Source organism: Marmota monax, unplaced genomic scaffold (assembly GCF_021218885.2).
Source record: "Marmota monax isolate L192 unplaced genomic scaffold, Marmota_monax_Labrador192_F-V1.1 WCK01_AAM20220418_F8-fsc00024, whole genome shotgun sequence".
NCBI lineage: Eukaryota > Metazoa > Chordata > Mammalia > Rodentia > Sciuridae > Marmota > Marmota monax.
In genome coordinates, this window is record NW_026695224.1 from 24,921,125 (window position 1) to 24,937,327 (window position 16,203).

A 16,203-nucleotide genomic window follows, 5' to 3' on the forward strand; every position below is an offset into this window, starting at 1 on the left:
GATCTTGGTCATCTTAGAGCTGGAAGAATCTAGAATTGGCTGGGGATGCAGTTATGTGATAGAGGGCTTGCCTAGCATGAGTGAGGCCCTGGATTCCACCCCCAGCACCACCTGGGGGGGGCGGTAAAGAGTCTAAGATTATTCCTGGGGGTGGTGTTATAGAAGCTTCCCCTTCAGCAGCACGCAGCTCCAGGAACAGCAAGATAAAATAGGTGGTGAACTTTTGCCCAACAGCACCATTGCATGCCTTTAATTCCAGCAACTTGGGAGGCTGAGGGAGGAGGATGGAAAGTTTGAGGACAGGTAGAGCCGAGTGACAAAGGCCACAAATGAGATGCCGGTGGCCGTGGGTCCCTACGGGCAGTCCCAGCCAAGCTGCTTTGGCCGCGTGAAGATGGGCATTGTCATGGTTGTGCCATGGGCATGGCGGCCAGCACGCTTTTTGGCACCTTTTCCTGTCTCAGGATCGGAATGCGGAGTCGGGAGCTGATGGGCGGCATTGGGAAAACTATGATGCAGAGTGGTGGCACATTTGGCACATTCATGGTCATCAGAATGGACATACGATGCTAACCAGGACAGTGGTTGCCCACTCCATCTACATCTTCCTATCCACCCAGGGCCTTGTACCATAATAAAACAAAGTCTTTTCTCAAAAAAAAAAAAAAAAGAAAAAGAAAAAAAGAAAGAAAGAAAGAAAGAAAAAAAAGAAAAAGAAAAAAAGAAAGTTTGAGGACAGCCTAGTCAATTTAGTCAAAAGGAGCACCTCTGCTGCCCCTTGTGCAACAGAAAAACCTTCCCAGCTTTAAGAGCAATATCAAAGACAGGAACATATTTCAGATGGATGGCTCACATGCTTTCTTTCTTTCTGTCTTTCTTTTTTATTTTAAGACAGGGTCTATTTGCCCAGGTTGGCCTAGAACTCATGATCTTTCCTGCTTCAGCCTCTCAAGTAGCTGGGGATTATAGGCTTGTGCCACCACACTGGCCTCCTTTTTTGTAATTAAAAAGAATATTCCAGCAGGGTGCCGAGATGCACACCTAGTGACTGTGGAAGCTGAGGCAGGAGGATCGCAAGCCCTAGGCAATTTAGTGAGACCCTGTCTCAAAATGAATGAACCCTTTAAGAAAAAAGGGCTGGGGGTGTAACTCAGTGGTCCAGCGCCCCTGGGTTCAATGTCCAGTATGGGGTGGAAGACACATTCCAGTCATGCTCACCGGCTGTAATCCTAGCCAGTAGGAGGCTGAGTCAGAAGGATTGCAAATTGGAAGCCAGTCTTGGCAATTTAGCAAGACCCTGTCTCAAGATTTAAAAAAAAAAAAAAAAAAAAAAGTGAAAAAGGGCTGGGGATGAATGTAGCTCAGTGGTAGTATCCCTGGGGGTGGAAATAGGGAGCGTTCCTGTGGACCAGTACCCTGCCTTCCCTGGCCTGGCTTTCCAGATGTTATTACTATCCCTTAAAAAACAGTGCCAGAACTGTAGTCATCAAACACCAACAGCAAGGTTCTCAAAGTAGTTCCCCAGGCCGGCAGGATCCGCATCCCCTGAAACTTATCAGAACTGCATATTCTGAAGATTGCCCTAGAACGAATAAACCAGAAACTGCGAGTGGGGCCCAGTAATCTGTGTTTGAACAGGTTCTCCAGGGGGATTCCATACACATCAAAAATTGAAAATCACTGATCTAGCAGTTTTCCTTGGGAAAGAAGCTTTGGAGGGCGAAACTGGGGTCAATTAGGAGCTTCATAAACGTTTGGAGCTAGGTTTGAAAGTTGTGGAAAGCTAAGAAAAGACAGGGGAAAAGGCGTGTACTTAACCCTAAACAGTAGGAAGCACAGGGTATCTAAGATAATGAGAAAGAAATGAGAAGGTGTCCCAGCAAGAGGGCTCTAGGGAACCCACACCCTGTTTGCAGTTGGGGATCACGAAGTCTGGAGATTTCGTCCTCATCATTGCCAGGGGCCTTCTCTCCTCTGGCCTGGGCGCAGCGGCCCTACTCAACTCCCACTCGCAGGGCCAGGGCATGAACCCAGGCGGCTCAGGTCGTGGCTCTTAGCCAGAGCAAGTGGGCACAGTTCCCTCCAGCCAGAGTCGGCCGCAGCTCAAGATAGCCGCGTCTGAGAGTATCCTCGGCTAGTTTGCACCCCTCTGAAAACCCAGGTATGCAACCCGAGCCCGCAGCACCGCAGACTCGACGGCCTCTGCTTTAATCGCTGGGAGCCCGGCCTTCGGGGAACAGAGACTCCCCGACTCCTGCGCTGTAGCCCCCTGAGCCCCGACCGAACTACAAAGCCCACAATCCCTGGGGCGGGCGCGCGCTGCCTTCTAGGAGCGGTAGTCCAGCATGCGGGGCGCCCCTGGCGGCTGGGCGCCCGCAGGACTGCATATCCCAGCATGCTTGGCCGCACAAGGGGGGGGAGCGGGAGGGGAGAGCCCCAGAGGATGTGAATGGGGAGGGGGCACCCGCCCCCTTCCCCCACCCTTCCCTTCTGCTGGGCAGGGGTGGGGGGAGGGGCCGGGCTGAGGCGGCGGCGGCGGCGCTCGGGGAGGGCAGGGCCGGGCAAGGGCGGGACTGGCCCGCGATCGGCGGACGGGAGAGCCGCGGAGGTAACGGGTCCGGACGCGGGCGGCGGCGGCGGCGGCAGCAGCAGCGGCTTTCTGCACGGGCGGAGGCGGCGGCAGGAGCGGCGAGCATGGCCCGCGCAGCGCCCAGCGCTGATTGAGGTGCGCGGGCGGGATGAGGGCGGGCGGGATGCGGGGCGCCCGGGGCTCCTAGCTGCCCCAGGCCACCTCTTTGCAGTCAACGGGCTTGGCTCAGCGGCCCAGATCGGCCCGATCCACCCGGGCAACTTCCCCCGGGTCGGGGCGCCGTGTGGGCGGGGGTCCCCTTGCCTTGGCCTCGATCCCTGTCCCCGCCTTCTGCTTCTGCACATCCAGCCGCTCCCAGCCTTCCAGTCACTCCTGTTCCACTCCTTGCCGGCTTCCCCCAGCCCCAGCCCTTGAAGAGCTGCCTGCCCCAGTCCCCACTTTCAGTCCACTTATACCCCCAGCCCCCCGCGTGCTGGCCATTGCTCTATCTGGAGACCCCTGCCTCATTCCTTTGGGCCACAGATTGTCTGCACCATCAGCCTTTCCCCTACCTGGCACAGACCCCCAGCCCTACGCTCTGTGGCCCAGTTCTCTTAGATAAGACTTGGCAGCTTGACCTCCTTCCTACTTTGGAGGAATTGAGGCATGGGTGCAAGCCAGAAAGTTGACCCACCTGCCAGACCTGTGGACTCTGGCCTGAACCCGTCTTTTGTCTCTTCTGTCCATTCTGTGACTTGAAATGGAAGATTCATTTCTTCTCTCCAGTCATTCCCCTGTGACTGGACCAAACTTCCTGACCCTGCTGCAGGTCTGGGCTGAGCTCACTTTAGTCTCCCCTGTGGCTCTTCTACCACTTCTGTTGCCGCCGCCCACCCCTTTCTTTGCATAGCCCACTCTGGCCCTCTCTGCCTGGAGAGGAGTCCCTACCCGTTGCTGCTTCCTTTGGGTTTGTATCTCTTGCCAACTGCACCCATCTAGCTTTTTGCTTTCCAGTTGCCTTCAAAAGGACTGGAGAACAGAGTTTTAAGGTGGTGTTGGGAGAAAGGAGAGAGGTGCTGGTGGCTGAAAGAGATCTGCAGGCTCTTTTAGCCAGAGCTGCGGAGGGGAGTTCAGGGCGCCCTGGGGAACAGTCATTCCTAGCCAGCAACCCACACTTCTGATGTCTAGAATCTCGTTGGTCGTCCCTTTCTCTTCTTATGCCTGATGGACTTGGAAGTCCCTCTGAGATGGAAGGGACTGCTACTTTTAGGGAGATGGTGGCATAATATGACTCTGGGAGACCACACCTCACAGCTTTCTCTGGCTTCTGCTGCTAACTTTGGAGGGGGTTGCCCTTTCAGGAAAGGATTCCTGCTAGGTGGAGGAAGGCATGGTGTCTGTATGTGGGGATCAGAAGCTTAGTCCCGGTGTTCAGAATTTGAAGGGAAGAGGGAACAAGGGTTCAGAGAGGCGCCACAGACTTGTTTGTACAATTCAGTTTTTTGTTTTGTCATTTTTTTTTTTTTCCTGGCAAATTTTCCTCTGGGTCTTCCCTTTCTACTCCAATCCCCAGTTTCCCAGCAGGAAGAAGGGAAAGGAGGGTGGGAAACCTGTGAGCCATCAGGAAAGGTGGGGATGCTCTGGGTGTTTGGAGGGGTCCCAAGTGAGCAGTCTTGATCTGAACCAGATGGTTCCCTGCTTCAGCACCCCCTCCTCCTATGCTTCCCCACTTGGCTGTGAATAGGATGCTTTTAACCTTGTAACTTGAGAATGGAGGAAGAGAGGCCAGGGGGCCAACTGTCTGTGCAGTGTTTATGTCTGCATGTGTACATACCAACAGACTTGCCCGGGGCCTGTGGGAGTGACCCTGCCCGGGAGTATTTTGCTGTAATGTGCTGTCATGTGCTGTGGCATGCTTTAGGCCCCTAGGCAAGTTCTGAGCCCAAGCCTCAGGTACAGCCAATTTTGAAGTCCCTAAGAACCACTAGGTGTGGCCTCATAGGAGCATTTTCCTCAAGCCAAGCCTCAGGTTGAGGACCCCTGTTCTTGAGAAGGCTGGCTGGGATTAGGGACATTGAAACAGCAGGATTGGCAGAGTCAGGAGGTCAGGCAGTCCTGGAACTGGTTTCTCTTCATGGCATGAGAAAACCTGGGGTATTAGGGTCTGGGGTGAGGGGACGGAAACAAATTTCTTTGCATTGTTCTATTTCACATTTTGCTTTGTTTCGATGATATCTGCGTACTTGACTTTGGTCCCCAGTAGACAGATGTTCTTTAAATGTGTCCTCATTCCTGAAATACCCTTATCTAGTCAGTCCTTGGCACATAATAGGTGCTCAGTAAATGCTTGAGTCAAAGTAGAGGGTCTCAGGAATCTAGACTACACTACCAGAATTTTCTGACCCAGTTCGTTTGGGTGGGTCTAAAATTTGCATTTCTACCCAGCTTTTGGGGGCTAATATTTTAAAAACAAATGTTTCGGGGCCATTAAAGTTGTGTGGCAAAATAATCTAGGCAAGTGTAAAATCTTCTTTATATATATTTTATTTTTTAGTTGTACACAGTACCTTCATTTTGTTTATTTGTTTTTATGTGGTGCTGAGGATGGAACCCAGGGTCTCACACGTGCTAGGGGAGAGCTCTCCAGCTGAGCCACAACCCCAGCCTTAAAAGAGACTTCCTTACTCTTTACTTCCTCACCTCGCCTTTTTTGGCAGCTGCATTCTTTCATTCTAATGACCTAGGGTTGGCTAGGTTAATAAGAGGGGTGACTTGTGGTGCCTGAACTGCTAGTCCTACTCTAACCATAGCCCTATTGTCATTTGAAAGCAAGTCCCATGACCAACCAGGACATTTAGGACTCGGGGCTTTGTAAAAGGGTGGCTTTATGGACACAGTGAAGTGACACAGAAGCTGAGCCAGGCCCTCATGTGCTTTATGCCCATCTCCCAGAACAAGTGCATCCATGTACCTGCCAGGTGAGGTACTGCCACAGCTGCACACTGGTCAGAATGCTGGGAATCTGAAATTTATTTATTTAATTTATTTTTTCGTATTGTGGATTAAACCCAGGAGCACTTAACCACTGAGCCACATCCACAGTTCTTCATCTTTTTTATTTTGAGACAGAGTCTCACTAAGTTGCTTAGGCCATACTAAATTGCTAAGGCTGGTCTTGAACTTGTGGTCTTCCTTTCTCAGCCTCCCAAATCTCTGGGATTACAGACGTGTGCCACCATGCCCGGTGAAATCTGAAATTTACACAAGCAGGAAAAATCACATGGTGATTTATAAAACATTTTATATCTGCTGTTCACAGGACAGTGAGAGGTAGACATATAGATAGAAGGCAGCTATAGATCTAGATAGGATTACGGAGGAACAGAGAAATATACTGTGGGTCACACAGCAGTCAAGACTCCTGGTTCTGACCCTCTGTCTGAATATTTGCTAGACCATTTTCTACTAATAGCTCCAACAATGGGCTGCTGTTCATTGAGCACTTCCGATAGCTAGGCATTGTGCTAGATGTGCTCATGTGTTAGTGAATCCTCCCAGTTAACATTGTGTGCAATTGGCATCATTGTCACTATTTCATAGGTGAAGGACTGAGATTTACACATTGTGTGAGACTTATTCAAATACAGACAGCTAGGAGCAGGATCTGGGATTCAAACTTACGACTTTCTGACAGCACATCCCATGCTTTTAGTCACTTAGCTATCGTGGTCAGCAAACCTGTAATTGTCCTTTGAGGTTGTCTGTCCCAAAAAGTCTGATGCATTTTTGGGGACCTGGAACTGTGTTGGGCATGATAAAGAGACAACAACAATCAAGTCACAGTGGGAGGAGGATAAGACAAGAATATAAGTTTATCTACAGTGGAAGGCAGATGGTAGAGCCAGTGGCTTGTAAGAGATAGAACTGATTCATATAGAGGGCTCAGAAGAAGCACTGGGGACAGTCCTTGATGTGTAGTGCCTATGGGCTGGAGAGTATGTAGGCTACCAAGTGCAGAGAGGTCATCACAGGGCACATTTAGAGAGTTGTCCCTTCCTACTAGAGCATAGGGAAGATTTTCTTTGTTATTTGCAGATGTAAGGGCAAGAAAGGGGGTGATCCCCTTCCTGCCCATTAAAAAGGCTCTGGGCACCCTTTGCCAAAAAGTTCATAAACTATACTAAAAAGTTAACAAGATAAAAACATAATTTATTTGACCATAATTTTATATGACATGGGAGCCTGCAGATTGAAGACCCAAAGACCCTGGGAACTATCTGTTTTTATGCTTAGGTTGAATGAAGCTTGGATAGGCATGTAGAAGTGTGATTGCACAAGTTGAATGTGGTGGTGCATGCCTGTAATTCCAGCAACTCAGGAGGCTGAGGCAGGAGAATCACACAAGTTTGAGGCCAGTCTGGACAACTAGTAAGACCCTGTCTCAAGATTTTAAAAAGGAGTCAGAGGCAGTGGTGCATGCCTGTAATCCCAGAGGCTGTAGTTTCCTTCTAGAGGCTCAGGAGTTAAGCCGGGAGGATAGAGTTCAAAACTAGCCTCAGCAATTTAGTGAGGACTTAAGCAACTCAGCAAGACCCTTTCTCTAAATAAAAAAATATATATATAAAGAGCTGGAAAGCTGGGCGTGGTGGGACATGCTTATAATTTCAGCAGCTCAGGAGGCTGAGGCAGGAGGATCTCGAGTTCAAAGCCAGCCTCTGCTTACGCGCCCCTGGGTTCAATCCCCGGTACAAAAAAAGATTTTAAAAAGGGCTGGGGGGCTGGGGTTGTGGCTCAGCTGTAGAGCGCTTGCCTAGCATGGACAAGGCCCTGGGTTCAATCCTCAGCACCACATAAAAATAAATAAGTAAAATAAAGGTATTGTGTCCAACTACAGCTAAAAAATAAATATTAAAACAATTTTAAAAGGGCTGGGGATGTAACTCAATGGTTATAGAACTTGCCTGGCATGTATGAGGCCCTGGGTTTGATCCCCAATGCTGGAAAAAAGAAGAAATATGATTAAACAAAAGGATATGACTAATTCTAATATACTGAGTGTAAAAGCCCAGCAGGACTTGTCCATTCAGATGCTTCTTGGCCTCTCTGTGTAGGGTTCCTTCCTCCTGGGCATGGGGCAAGACCGCTTTGGAAATGGAGGTATTATGATCTACTATCAGACAAGATAGGTCAGAGAATTTCTTTATGGCCAACTCAGTGACAGAAAAGCAGGCAGGGGAAGGTTAAAATAATATTTTTAGGCTTTATGACTTGCTTTGGAGAAAAGGGGATCTAGTTTCTATGACCTGCTTTGGGGATGAGAAATTCTGATTTTTATGGCTTGCCTTGGGGGTAGACAGGGAAACAGGAGAGATCAGAGAGAAACTTTGCTTCTGAGGCCTTTGGGGTATTTCTGAGCCCCAGCACAGGAAAAGTGTTAGGGCTCAGACTTTAGCAGGAAAGGGCTTTCCTGGAAGGCTGTGAGAACTACCAGAATTAGTAGGACGACTAATCAACCCTCATCCCCTTCAGGGTCTCAGAGTGGGTGTGGCAGGAAGCAATGACTAGTTTTGTGAGGGTACCACTGCTGCCAGGAAAAAAAAAATCTGTTGTATTGTTTTGTTTTTGTTTGTTTTTACCAGGATAAATCTGTACCAGCTGTGCCCAGTAATTTTATCACCACAGCTTGAGTTTCACATTCCAGAGAGGAAGTGTTTGGTTGGCCCAGCGCAGGCCTTGTGCCCTCCCTTAGTGAAAGAAGGACTCGGGGCATGATAGGCAGTCCTTCCACACTGTCTTCAAAAAGGAAAGTCCCAGGGCTGGGGATATGGCTCAGGGGTAGAGTGTTTGCCTAGCATGCATGAGACTCTGGGTTCCATCCCCAGTACCCACCCCTCCCCCAAAAAAATGTCCCTAGAAGAAGAGAAAATGGACATTGTAGACACAGCAAGAGATCAGTCCAGAAGGATGCTAGACAAGAACTTGAGTTGGCAGGTGGCGGAGGGGTTACTTAATGTGACAAGTTTCTGAGCAGGCCCAGGGCAGACTGATGTGCAGCAAGGGACGGCTGGGTTATCAGGGAGAAGGGAGGGACGATACAGAAAGCTCAGATAGGGTGCAGGTGAAATGTAATGAAGGCTGGAACTTGGCCATAGAAATGGAAGAGAGGGGACTGGTTCAAGAGAGGCTGTGAAACTCGGTATCATCTCCTGGAACAGACACTTGATTGGCTGGAATTTGACGGTTCAGTGCCTAGGTGATGAAGGTTGACTTCTTTAGCTGAAATGGGCAGTCAGGAGGAGGAAGGGTTTGCGGTGATGTGCCTTTGATTTCATGCGGATGCTAACTGCATACCCAGAATCCTAGAGCTCATTATTTCTGACCTGGAGCTTCCTGAGGTTTGGGGACTCACTCTGAGGAGGTGGGGCCACAGACCCTAGAGGCCCTCTACATCCTGAAAGCAGCTGGAGCCTTGTGGCCAGCTCAGCCCTGTCACGTCTCTTCCCTCCACACCTCAGCCCAGGATGGGCTTCTGCCTTCCCTGTCAAGCCTCTCAGCTCCCCCGCCCCCCTGTTCCCTTGTACCTGACCCCTTACTAAGGAAAGGGCCTGGCCCAACTCTCTGGGGACTACTGTTTTCCTCTCTCTATATTCAGAAGCTTGTTAACAACAAGTGTTTGCTAACTATCAGGACAGACAGCTATCTCCATGTGACATTTCACAAGGAGAGAATCTGAACTTTCTCTGCATCTGGGGAAAACAGGCTTTTTTTCCTCCAGTTATGCTGAACTCACCAGGGACAGCTGCCTGTGTCCCCGACCAGCCGTTCTCAAGTACTTCTTCTTGTTTATTTGTAAATCATTATTGTAATTGCAACATGTTGTCAATCGAGCCTTCATGTTGCCACTGCAGATCTTGCCTAGGACACAGACTGGGCTTTCCGCCACATTAGCCTTCCCTAGCTGAGCCCTGGGGGAGTTTCCTCCTACAGAACTGGGCAGGAAGGAGAGAACAGGGTCCACTCAGGAGGAGTGATGTGGAAGGACATGTTATCCCCGTGGTTCCCAGAGCAGAAGGTCATCTTCCTGGAGTGAGAAGTGCTGTTTCCCACAATTCTAATCTCTGTGATATCATTCCATCTACTAATGCAAGGTGTACTACCAAGAAAGACAAGAGATGAGGGAAATCTAGAGAAAAAAAATATCATTTCTGTATATTTTAATATGGATGCTAACTTTTTACTTGTATAATACTAATATTATTACAACACGACACACATAGTTCTGGCATCTGATGTTGAAAAATTTAAGAGGGGCCTCAGCCCAGCCTCTTTGGGCAGGCAGATAAGACCCTCTTCACCAATGGACTTGGGTCTCTTGCCTTCAAGGCATTGTTAGCTACCCAGGAGGCCTCTGTTTCTCAACTCTGCCTAGGTTAGGAGCTGTGTCCTTAGCATCTTTTTTTCTTTTCTACCTTCCTATTTAAGATAGGGTATGGATGTGCAGGAGGGACACAGAAGGCAGCCTCACCGCTGTGTGAGTTGGGGCTCAAGAATGAGGCCATCCTCAAATGAAGTCACCTCTCCTCTTTAGCCTTGCAGGGCTCCAGGGCCCTGGAGGTATGGACTGGCCCTGGGACCCCAGGAGGCAGCCCTCACACTGCTCTGCCTCTTCTCTCCTGAATTCTTCAGGTGTCACTCCTGACGCCATGGTAGGCAGCATCCCCAGCCTTTGCAGGTCAGCAGCCTTCAGAGGAAGAAGCCAGCAGCAACTGCAGATAGCTAATTGGTCTAGAGGGAACTGCTCTGGTGAGGAAAAAGTCAACCAGTTATTTGTTTTCGTGGTTAAAGAGAATTTGGAGGGGAACGGGGTTGTGGAGAGGGGAAGGTGAGAGGAAGAGTGTGGGGAGAGGCATAGGGAAGGGAATTGCAGCGATGAGGTGACCGTCTTCTCGCCCCTGTCACCACCCACCATGCTGCCTTTCCCACTCCAATCCCTCTTGCTGTCTTTGCCAGGTTCCTTTGAGTTTGAAAGGGACATTAGTAGAATGTTGAGTCTCTCCTGTCCTGTAGGTGGCCCCCATTCTCATCCAAGTCCAGTTAAAGACAAAGTACCTGTTATTTGATGGAGAAGGTGACTTGGAACCAGCGTCAGGAGGAAATGAACGTTTCTGTGGGTCGGTGTTTGAGTCCTTAGGCTGCACAGGAAAACAGACAGCAACCAAAGACTGTGAGGCCGGGTGGAAAGGCAAGAGGGGGCTCCTGAGAGCCTCGGGCCCTCCTTCCAGCCCTATTAGGTTCTCTAGGGAGCTGTGTGAGGTCCAGCCGAGGTTGGGTTGCCGCCCCCAAGGGAGTTTCTGGTGGTTGGCCTTCTCTGTTCCTTCCTGTCCCAGAAGGTTTGGTATTTCCTTGGATTCATGCTTATTTAACCTTTGGCTGATTCCTGGGGCCTCCAGCGTAGCTCAGGAGAAGTTCTCGGGTGCCATGGTAGGGGAGATGGTGCTGGAGACATAAAACCTAAAGAGGGTGAGGAGAGGAATGGGGACCCTGTTCGGACTTTTCCAGTGGAGAGGGTACTTCATTAGGAAGATGCTGTGAAATGTCAAGCAGATAAATAGTGTCGAAGGGTTCAGCCTAAGACCAAAATGGCAGCTGTTTGAGGAAGGAATTTCCTTAGTGGCTGAAAAGCAATCCATACTTGACCTTAAAGCAACAGTGGCAAAACTCTAAGATGAAAGTGAGTTTTAATCTCTCAAGAGGCATTTCCTGTGCTTTGCACAGACGGTAACAGCTGTCTGTGTTCTTCACGCCCTTCCAACCTGGGCGAGGGGCTTTGGAGGGCATTTTCTATGCACATTGTTTCCTAGCAATTCCTGACCATCCCAGATCTGCAGGCTGACCCTGCCATTCACCTTATATAGAATGGGGAGAGGAGCCAGCAGCCCCCAAAGCAGCCCTGGGAGCCTCAGGGCAGGGCTGTTAGATTCTTCCAAAGGGGCAACAGCCTGTTTGCCTGGGTGGTTCAAGGGGGCTCAGTTTTCATGGTTCATGGCTTAGTCTGGTCAGGTACATGTAGGCTATGGAGAGCCTTAGCTACCCACAGGGGATTCAGTGCTCCGCGACCCAAGACAAGTCACTGCCCTCTCTGGGTTTCAAGAGTCTTCATTTTTGAAAAAAAATTAAGAGGACTGGGGATGTAAATCCGTGATAGCCTTATGAGGCCCTGGGTTCAATTTCCAGCAAGAAGAAACGAGGCTCAGTGGCACACTTCTGTAATCTCAGCAACTTGAGAGGCTGAGGCACAAATTCAAGGCCAGCCTGGGCAATTTAGGGAGATCTTGTCTCAGAATAATTTTTAAAAATTTTTTTTGGTCCTGGAGATTTAACCTAGGGGTGCTTTACCAATGAGCTATGTCCCCAGCCCTTTTTAATTTTTCATTTTGAGGCAGGGTCTCCCTAAGTTGCTTAGGGCCTCATTAAATTGATGAGACTGGCATCAAACTTGTGATCCTCCTGCCTCAGACTCCCAAGTCACTAGAATCACAGGTGTGAGCCATGGGATTATGGGTGTGTACCACAGTGCCCCACTCAAAATAAAATTTTATTTATTTATTTATTTTTAAATATTTATTTTTCAGTTTTAGGTGGACACAATATCTTCATTTTTTAAAATTTTTATGTGGTGCTGAGAATCGAACCCAGTGCCTCATGCATGCTAGGCGAGCACACTACCACTTGAGCCACATCCCCAACCCCTATTTATTTTTTTAAATTAATTAATTAATTAATTTTTAGTTGTGGTTGGAAACGATAGCTTTTACTTATTTATTTTTATGTGGTACTGAGGATCGAACCCAGGGTCTTGAATGTGCTAGGCGAGCATTCTACCACTGAGCCACAACCCCAGTCCCTCAAAATAAAATTTTAAAAGAGGGCTGGGGATGTAGCTCAGAGGTAGTGCACTTGTCTAGCGTATGTGAGGACAGGATTCAATCCCCAGTACTGCAAAAAAAGAGAATTTTACAGAATGGCTTAGGAATTTGCTCTCAAATTACCTGGTCTGCCTGACAGAGGAGTGCCACATCCTGAGTGCAGAGGTAGAGCTGGGGGCCCAGGATGCTACTGTGGTGTTCGACATCTGGAAATTGGCTTGACCTTTCTTCTTAGCCGCTTGGATGCATTGAGCAGCAGCCAGCGGGCCCTGGCACTTCTGAAGAACCTAGACTCCTGCAGCTAGTAGCCATTCCCTTTGTCAGGATTTCCTCATCCCCCTCCCAGTCCTTGCTCCCGCTCTGTCCTAGGTTCAGGCAGAAAAACCTGTCTGGTTTCTTATTATTCTTCCCTTCTTACACTGGCCACAATTAGGCCCTGGGGAGATGGCTAATAGGGTTCCTGTTTTTTCTATCCCAAATTCCCCTCCTCCTTACACACTAAGCTCTGCTCTAGCCAGGTTTTCCCAAGGACAGGGTGGGAGGTGGGGTCTCAGGCTGATCATACCAGGTGGTACATTTGCTAGGAGTTGAGAACCTACCTGGGAGGACAGGGTAGGGTCTCACAGTAGACAGGGAAGGTGGTAAGGAAAGGGCCACACATACCACTGTGCAGAAAAGTCATGGGTATTTGGGGACCCTGAGGAGGTAAGTTTGAGCAGAGCATAAGATATCTTGGATCATTGCCCAGGACGGGGGGGGGGGGGGGGGGGGGGTCTGACCAGAGATAAGCCCCAGGCTACACCCTGGCAGGGAAGAAGGGCAGGCTTTCTGGCAAGAGATACCAGGCTGGGCCTGTCACATAGAATTGTGTCTGGAGAGGTGTGTGTGTGTGTGTGGGCTGGTGGGAGGTTGTTAATGATGGTTTGTTCTCCACAGACTGCCAGGTGGCCAGGGGTCAGTGTGATAAGAGGGAAGAGATAGACTTGGGTTTTCTACTTAGACAGCTGCCTGCTCTGGGAGGTCTCACAGCTCCTGCCAGCCTATTGTGAGGCTCTTGTTTGATCTGCTGTTCTTGAAATAAGCAGCCCCTGGCCTCAGCCCAGCTGGGTTTCCCCTGCCTGGTACCACTCCCTTTTCCCTCTGGGGTCAGAGGAGATCTGTACTGGGGGAGGGGGGCAATCCTGGTGAGACTGAGTCCATTCAGAGCCTGACCCAGGAATTTGAAGCCATCCAAGGAGAGGGGTCAAGGCTCTGGGCTAAGCAGGGATTCTCAGACCTCTCTATGTCATTTTGGTCTCAAGTTGTCCCTACTACTCAGCCAGGCAGACCTGGGCTCTGTGGGTATTTAGGGAGTCTCACCTTTGTCCCAGAGCATTGGGGGGGCTGTCGGCTTTGCTGGAAGGAGTTGGAGGTGGGAATCTGAAGGGGTTTGCATTGGTGAAGATTACTTGGGCTTTCCTGGGGAGAGAAACATGGTGGGGATCTCTTTTGTAGATTCTGGGGTTTAATAGCGGGGGGCGGGGGGGCTACTGCAGATGAAGGATGACAATTTCTTGGATAGAATGGGTGGTTGTAGTTGTGGAGAGAAATTGGAAGATTAGAGATTCAGATGGTTAAAAAAAAAAAAAAAACCTGGGTTTTATAATAGATTGGCTGTGGGAAGTCACGGAAAGGGAGGGTCCCAGATGACTATTATGTTTCAGGGCTAAATGGATGGTGTGGTTCCCTTCCCAGAAATTGGGAATATAGAAGTAGGACTGGGTTTGAAATTCTTAATATGTGTGAGTTTGGTTGGGGCAGTTTTTTCAAGTTTGGGGATTCTAAGATACATCATCCAGGCAAGGAGCATGCCTGTAATCCCAGTGGCTCAAGAGACTGAGGCAGGAAGATCACAAGTTCAAAGCCTGCCTCAGTAACTTAGCAAGGTCCTGAGCAATTTAGCAAGACCCTGTCTCAAAATAAGACAAGCTGAGGATGTGGCTAAGTGCTCCTGAATTTAATCATTCAATCGCTGGTACCAAAAACCAAAACAAAAAGAAACCTCATCTAAGGAGTCGTGTTCAGGGAGTGTGACTGGCATCATTTGAAAAGTCAGAGATGATACTTAGAGGTTGAGCAGCAGTATTGGAGAGACAACCCTCCATGTCCAGGATTGTATTCTGTTTTCAGCTGGTTTAGGGCATGGCTAGGCAACAAAAGGTACAAATGAGTCTTTCCTGTGGTTGGGGGACTCTGGCAGTGGGCAGTGCTGACCATAGGCCACCCTGGAAATCCATGCATATCAAAGGCTCCTTTATTGATTGTACATAGGGGTAGTGTCCCTGGCCAATGAAGGATTTTAGTCTTGCCCAGAATGAGCTACTGCTGGGAATTCCAGAGTATTGTTTCCCAGGCCCCTTCTGCTCTTGTGGCCCTCTGAGCTGGGTTGACCTGTCAAGGATGGGAGTTTCAAGTACAAGTCTAGGTCAGCCCTTTTGTGTCAGATGGCAAAGTGATTCAATCAGGGACTTTTAAAAACTCTTTTTAAGTGGAATGGAAAATGGTAGTACGTATGTGCAAGATTCTGTCAGTTGAACTTCTTCAATTATAAAGGTCAAAAATCCAACTCAGAGTGCCCTTTGATAAAGGGGGATCTATGGCCTCATGTGTCTGTGGGTGTGGCTGGCTGGCTGCAGGGAAAATGCTACCACCCCCAGTTTTCACCTGGTAGGAGGCCCCTGCCCTCCATCCTCCCAGCCCTCTCCTGGGATTCCTGCAGGGAATCCTGAACTGGAGCCTTGGCCAGGCCAAGGGTACCTGGTACAGAGATGGCAGTCTGGGGAGAGACAGTTCCCTAAAGGAAAATAAACTTGTTGTTTGCTTTGAAGACATGATATGTTGAAGTCGGGGTAAGAATTTGGGCCCATGGAGACCTTGCGGAGGCTCCATGGCCTGCCTTACATGTCAGAAGCACCATTGTGAACAAACTAATAAGGGTTTACTGCACTTTATTAATTTCGCCTGTTAAAAACTAAATGCTAGAATGTAGGATGAACTTAGAATCATTGAGTCATTCCGTTTACATGTCTCGAAGTGGAGGTTGAGGAGTGTGCCTGAGATCCCCAAACTAGAAGGCACAAGAATTGAGACAAGTACCTAGATGGTCTGCCTCACCGGCCAGGGGTCTGGCTGCCCAGAACAGGAGTGATTTACTCCCTGGACTGCAGGATAAAGAGTGGACATAGGCAGGTTGTAGCAAATGGCTCCTTCTTCCTGTGGCCCAGGGCTATCTGTATGTAGCTGGTGTTATGAAGGGATCTGAGATGAGAGCCCCTTGCAGTGGCTTCAGTGAGGTCCCTGTAAGCAATGACTTGGCCTAAGTCTGTGAATTCTGCCCTGGCTTTCAGGATGCTAACTCTGCTGCTGTGGTTTTTCCTTCCTTTGGGGCTATCTCTAGGGCTGCTGAGCTTTCTGGATTATACTGGGAATTTCCTGCTTGGGAAGCTTTGGGCTTCTCTGACTTCTTCAGAAGTGAATGCACAGGACAGTGGTTCTGGTTTCAGTTCCAGACAGACAAAACCAGCTCTCTTAGACCTCTGTTCCCCATAGCCTCTAATTTGGGAGGGTATAGATATTTCACCCAGGGTGGCCAAACCAAGGAATGGGTGTGGTAGTAAGATCTTAGCAGTGTGCTCTGGGCTTTGAGCCTCAGATTAGTAGGAGGAGACC

The 16,203-nt window shown here is 49.3% G+C and overlaps 2 protein-coding genes and 1 pseudogene across 2 annotated transcripts in view; 2 read left to right on the plus strand and 1 right to left on the minus strand.

Moving 5' to 3' along the window:
* The window catches only part of Fcsk (fucose kinase), a 32,598-nt gene extending 29,201 nt beyond the window's left edge, over positions 1 to 3,397 (minus strand). The window contains exon 1 of the mRNA XM_046434720.2: positions 3,264 to 3,397. Within this exon, the coding sequence (XP_046290676.1) occupies positions 3,264 to 3,342 (79 nt within the window). The 5' untranslated portion in view covers positions 3,343 to 3,397. The remainder of the gene's footprint in view (positions 1 to 3,263) is intronic.
* LOC124086476 (reactive oxygen species modulator 1-like) lies at positions 335 to 644 on the plus strand (annotated as a pseudogene).
* St3gal2 (ST3 beta-galactoside alpha-2,3-sialyltransferase 2) overlaps positions 2,592 to 16,203 on the plus strand; it is a 53,908-nt gene continuing 40,296 nt past the window's right edge. The window contains exon 1 of the mRNA XM_046434733.2: positions 2,592 to 2,725. The gene's annotated coding sequence lies outside the window, so the exon portion shown is untranslated. The remainder of the gene's footprint in view (positions 2,726 to 16,203) is intronic.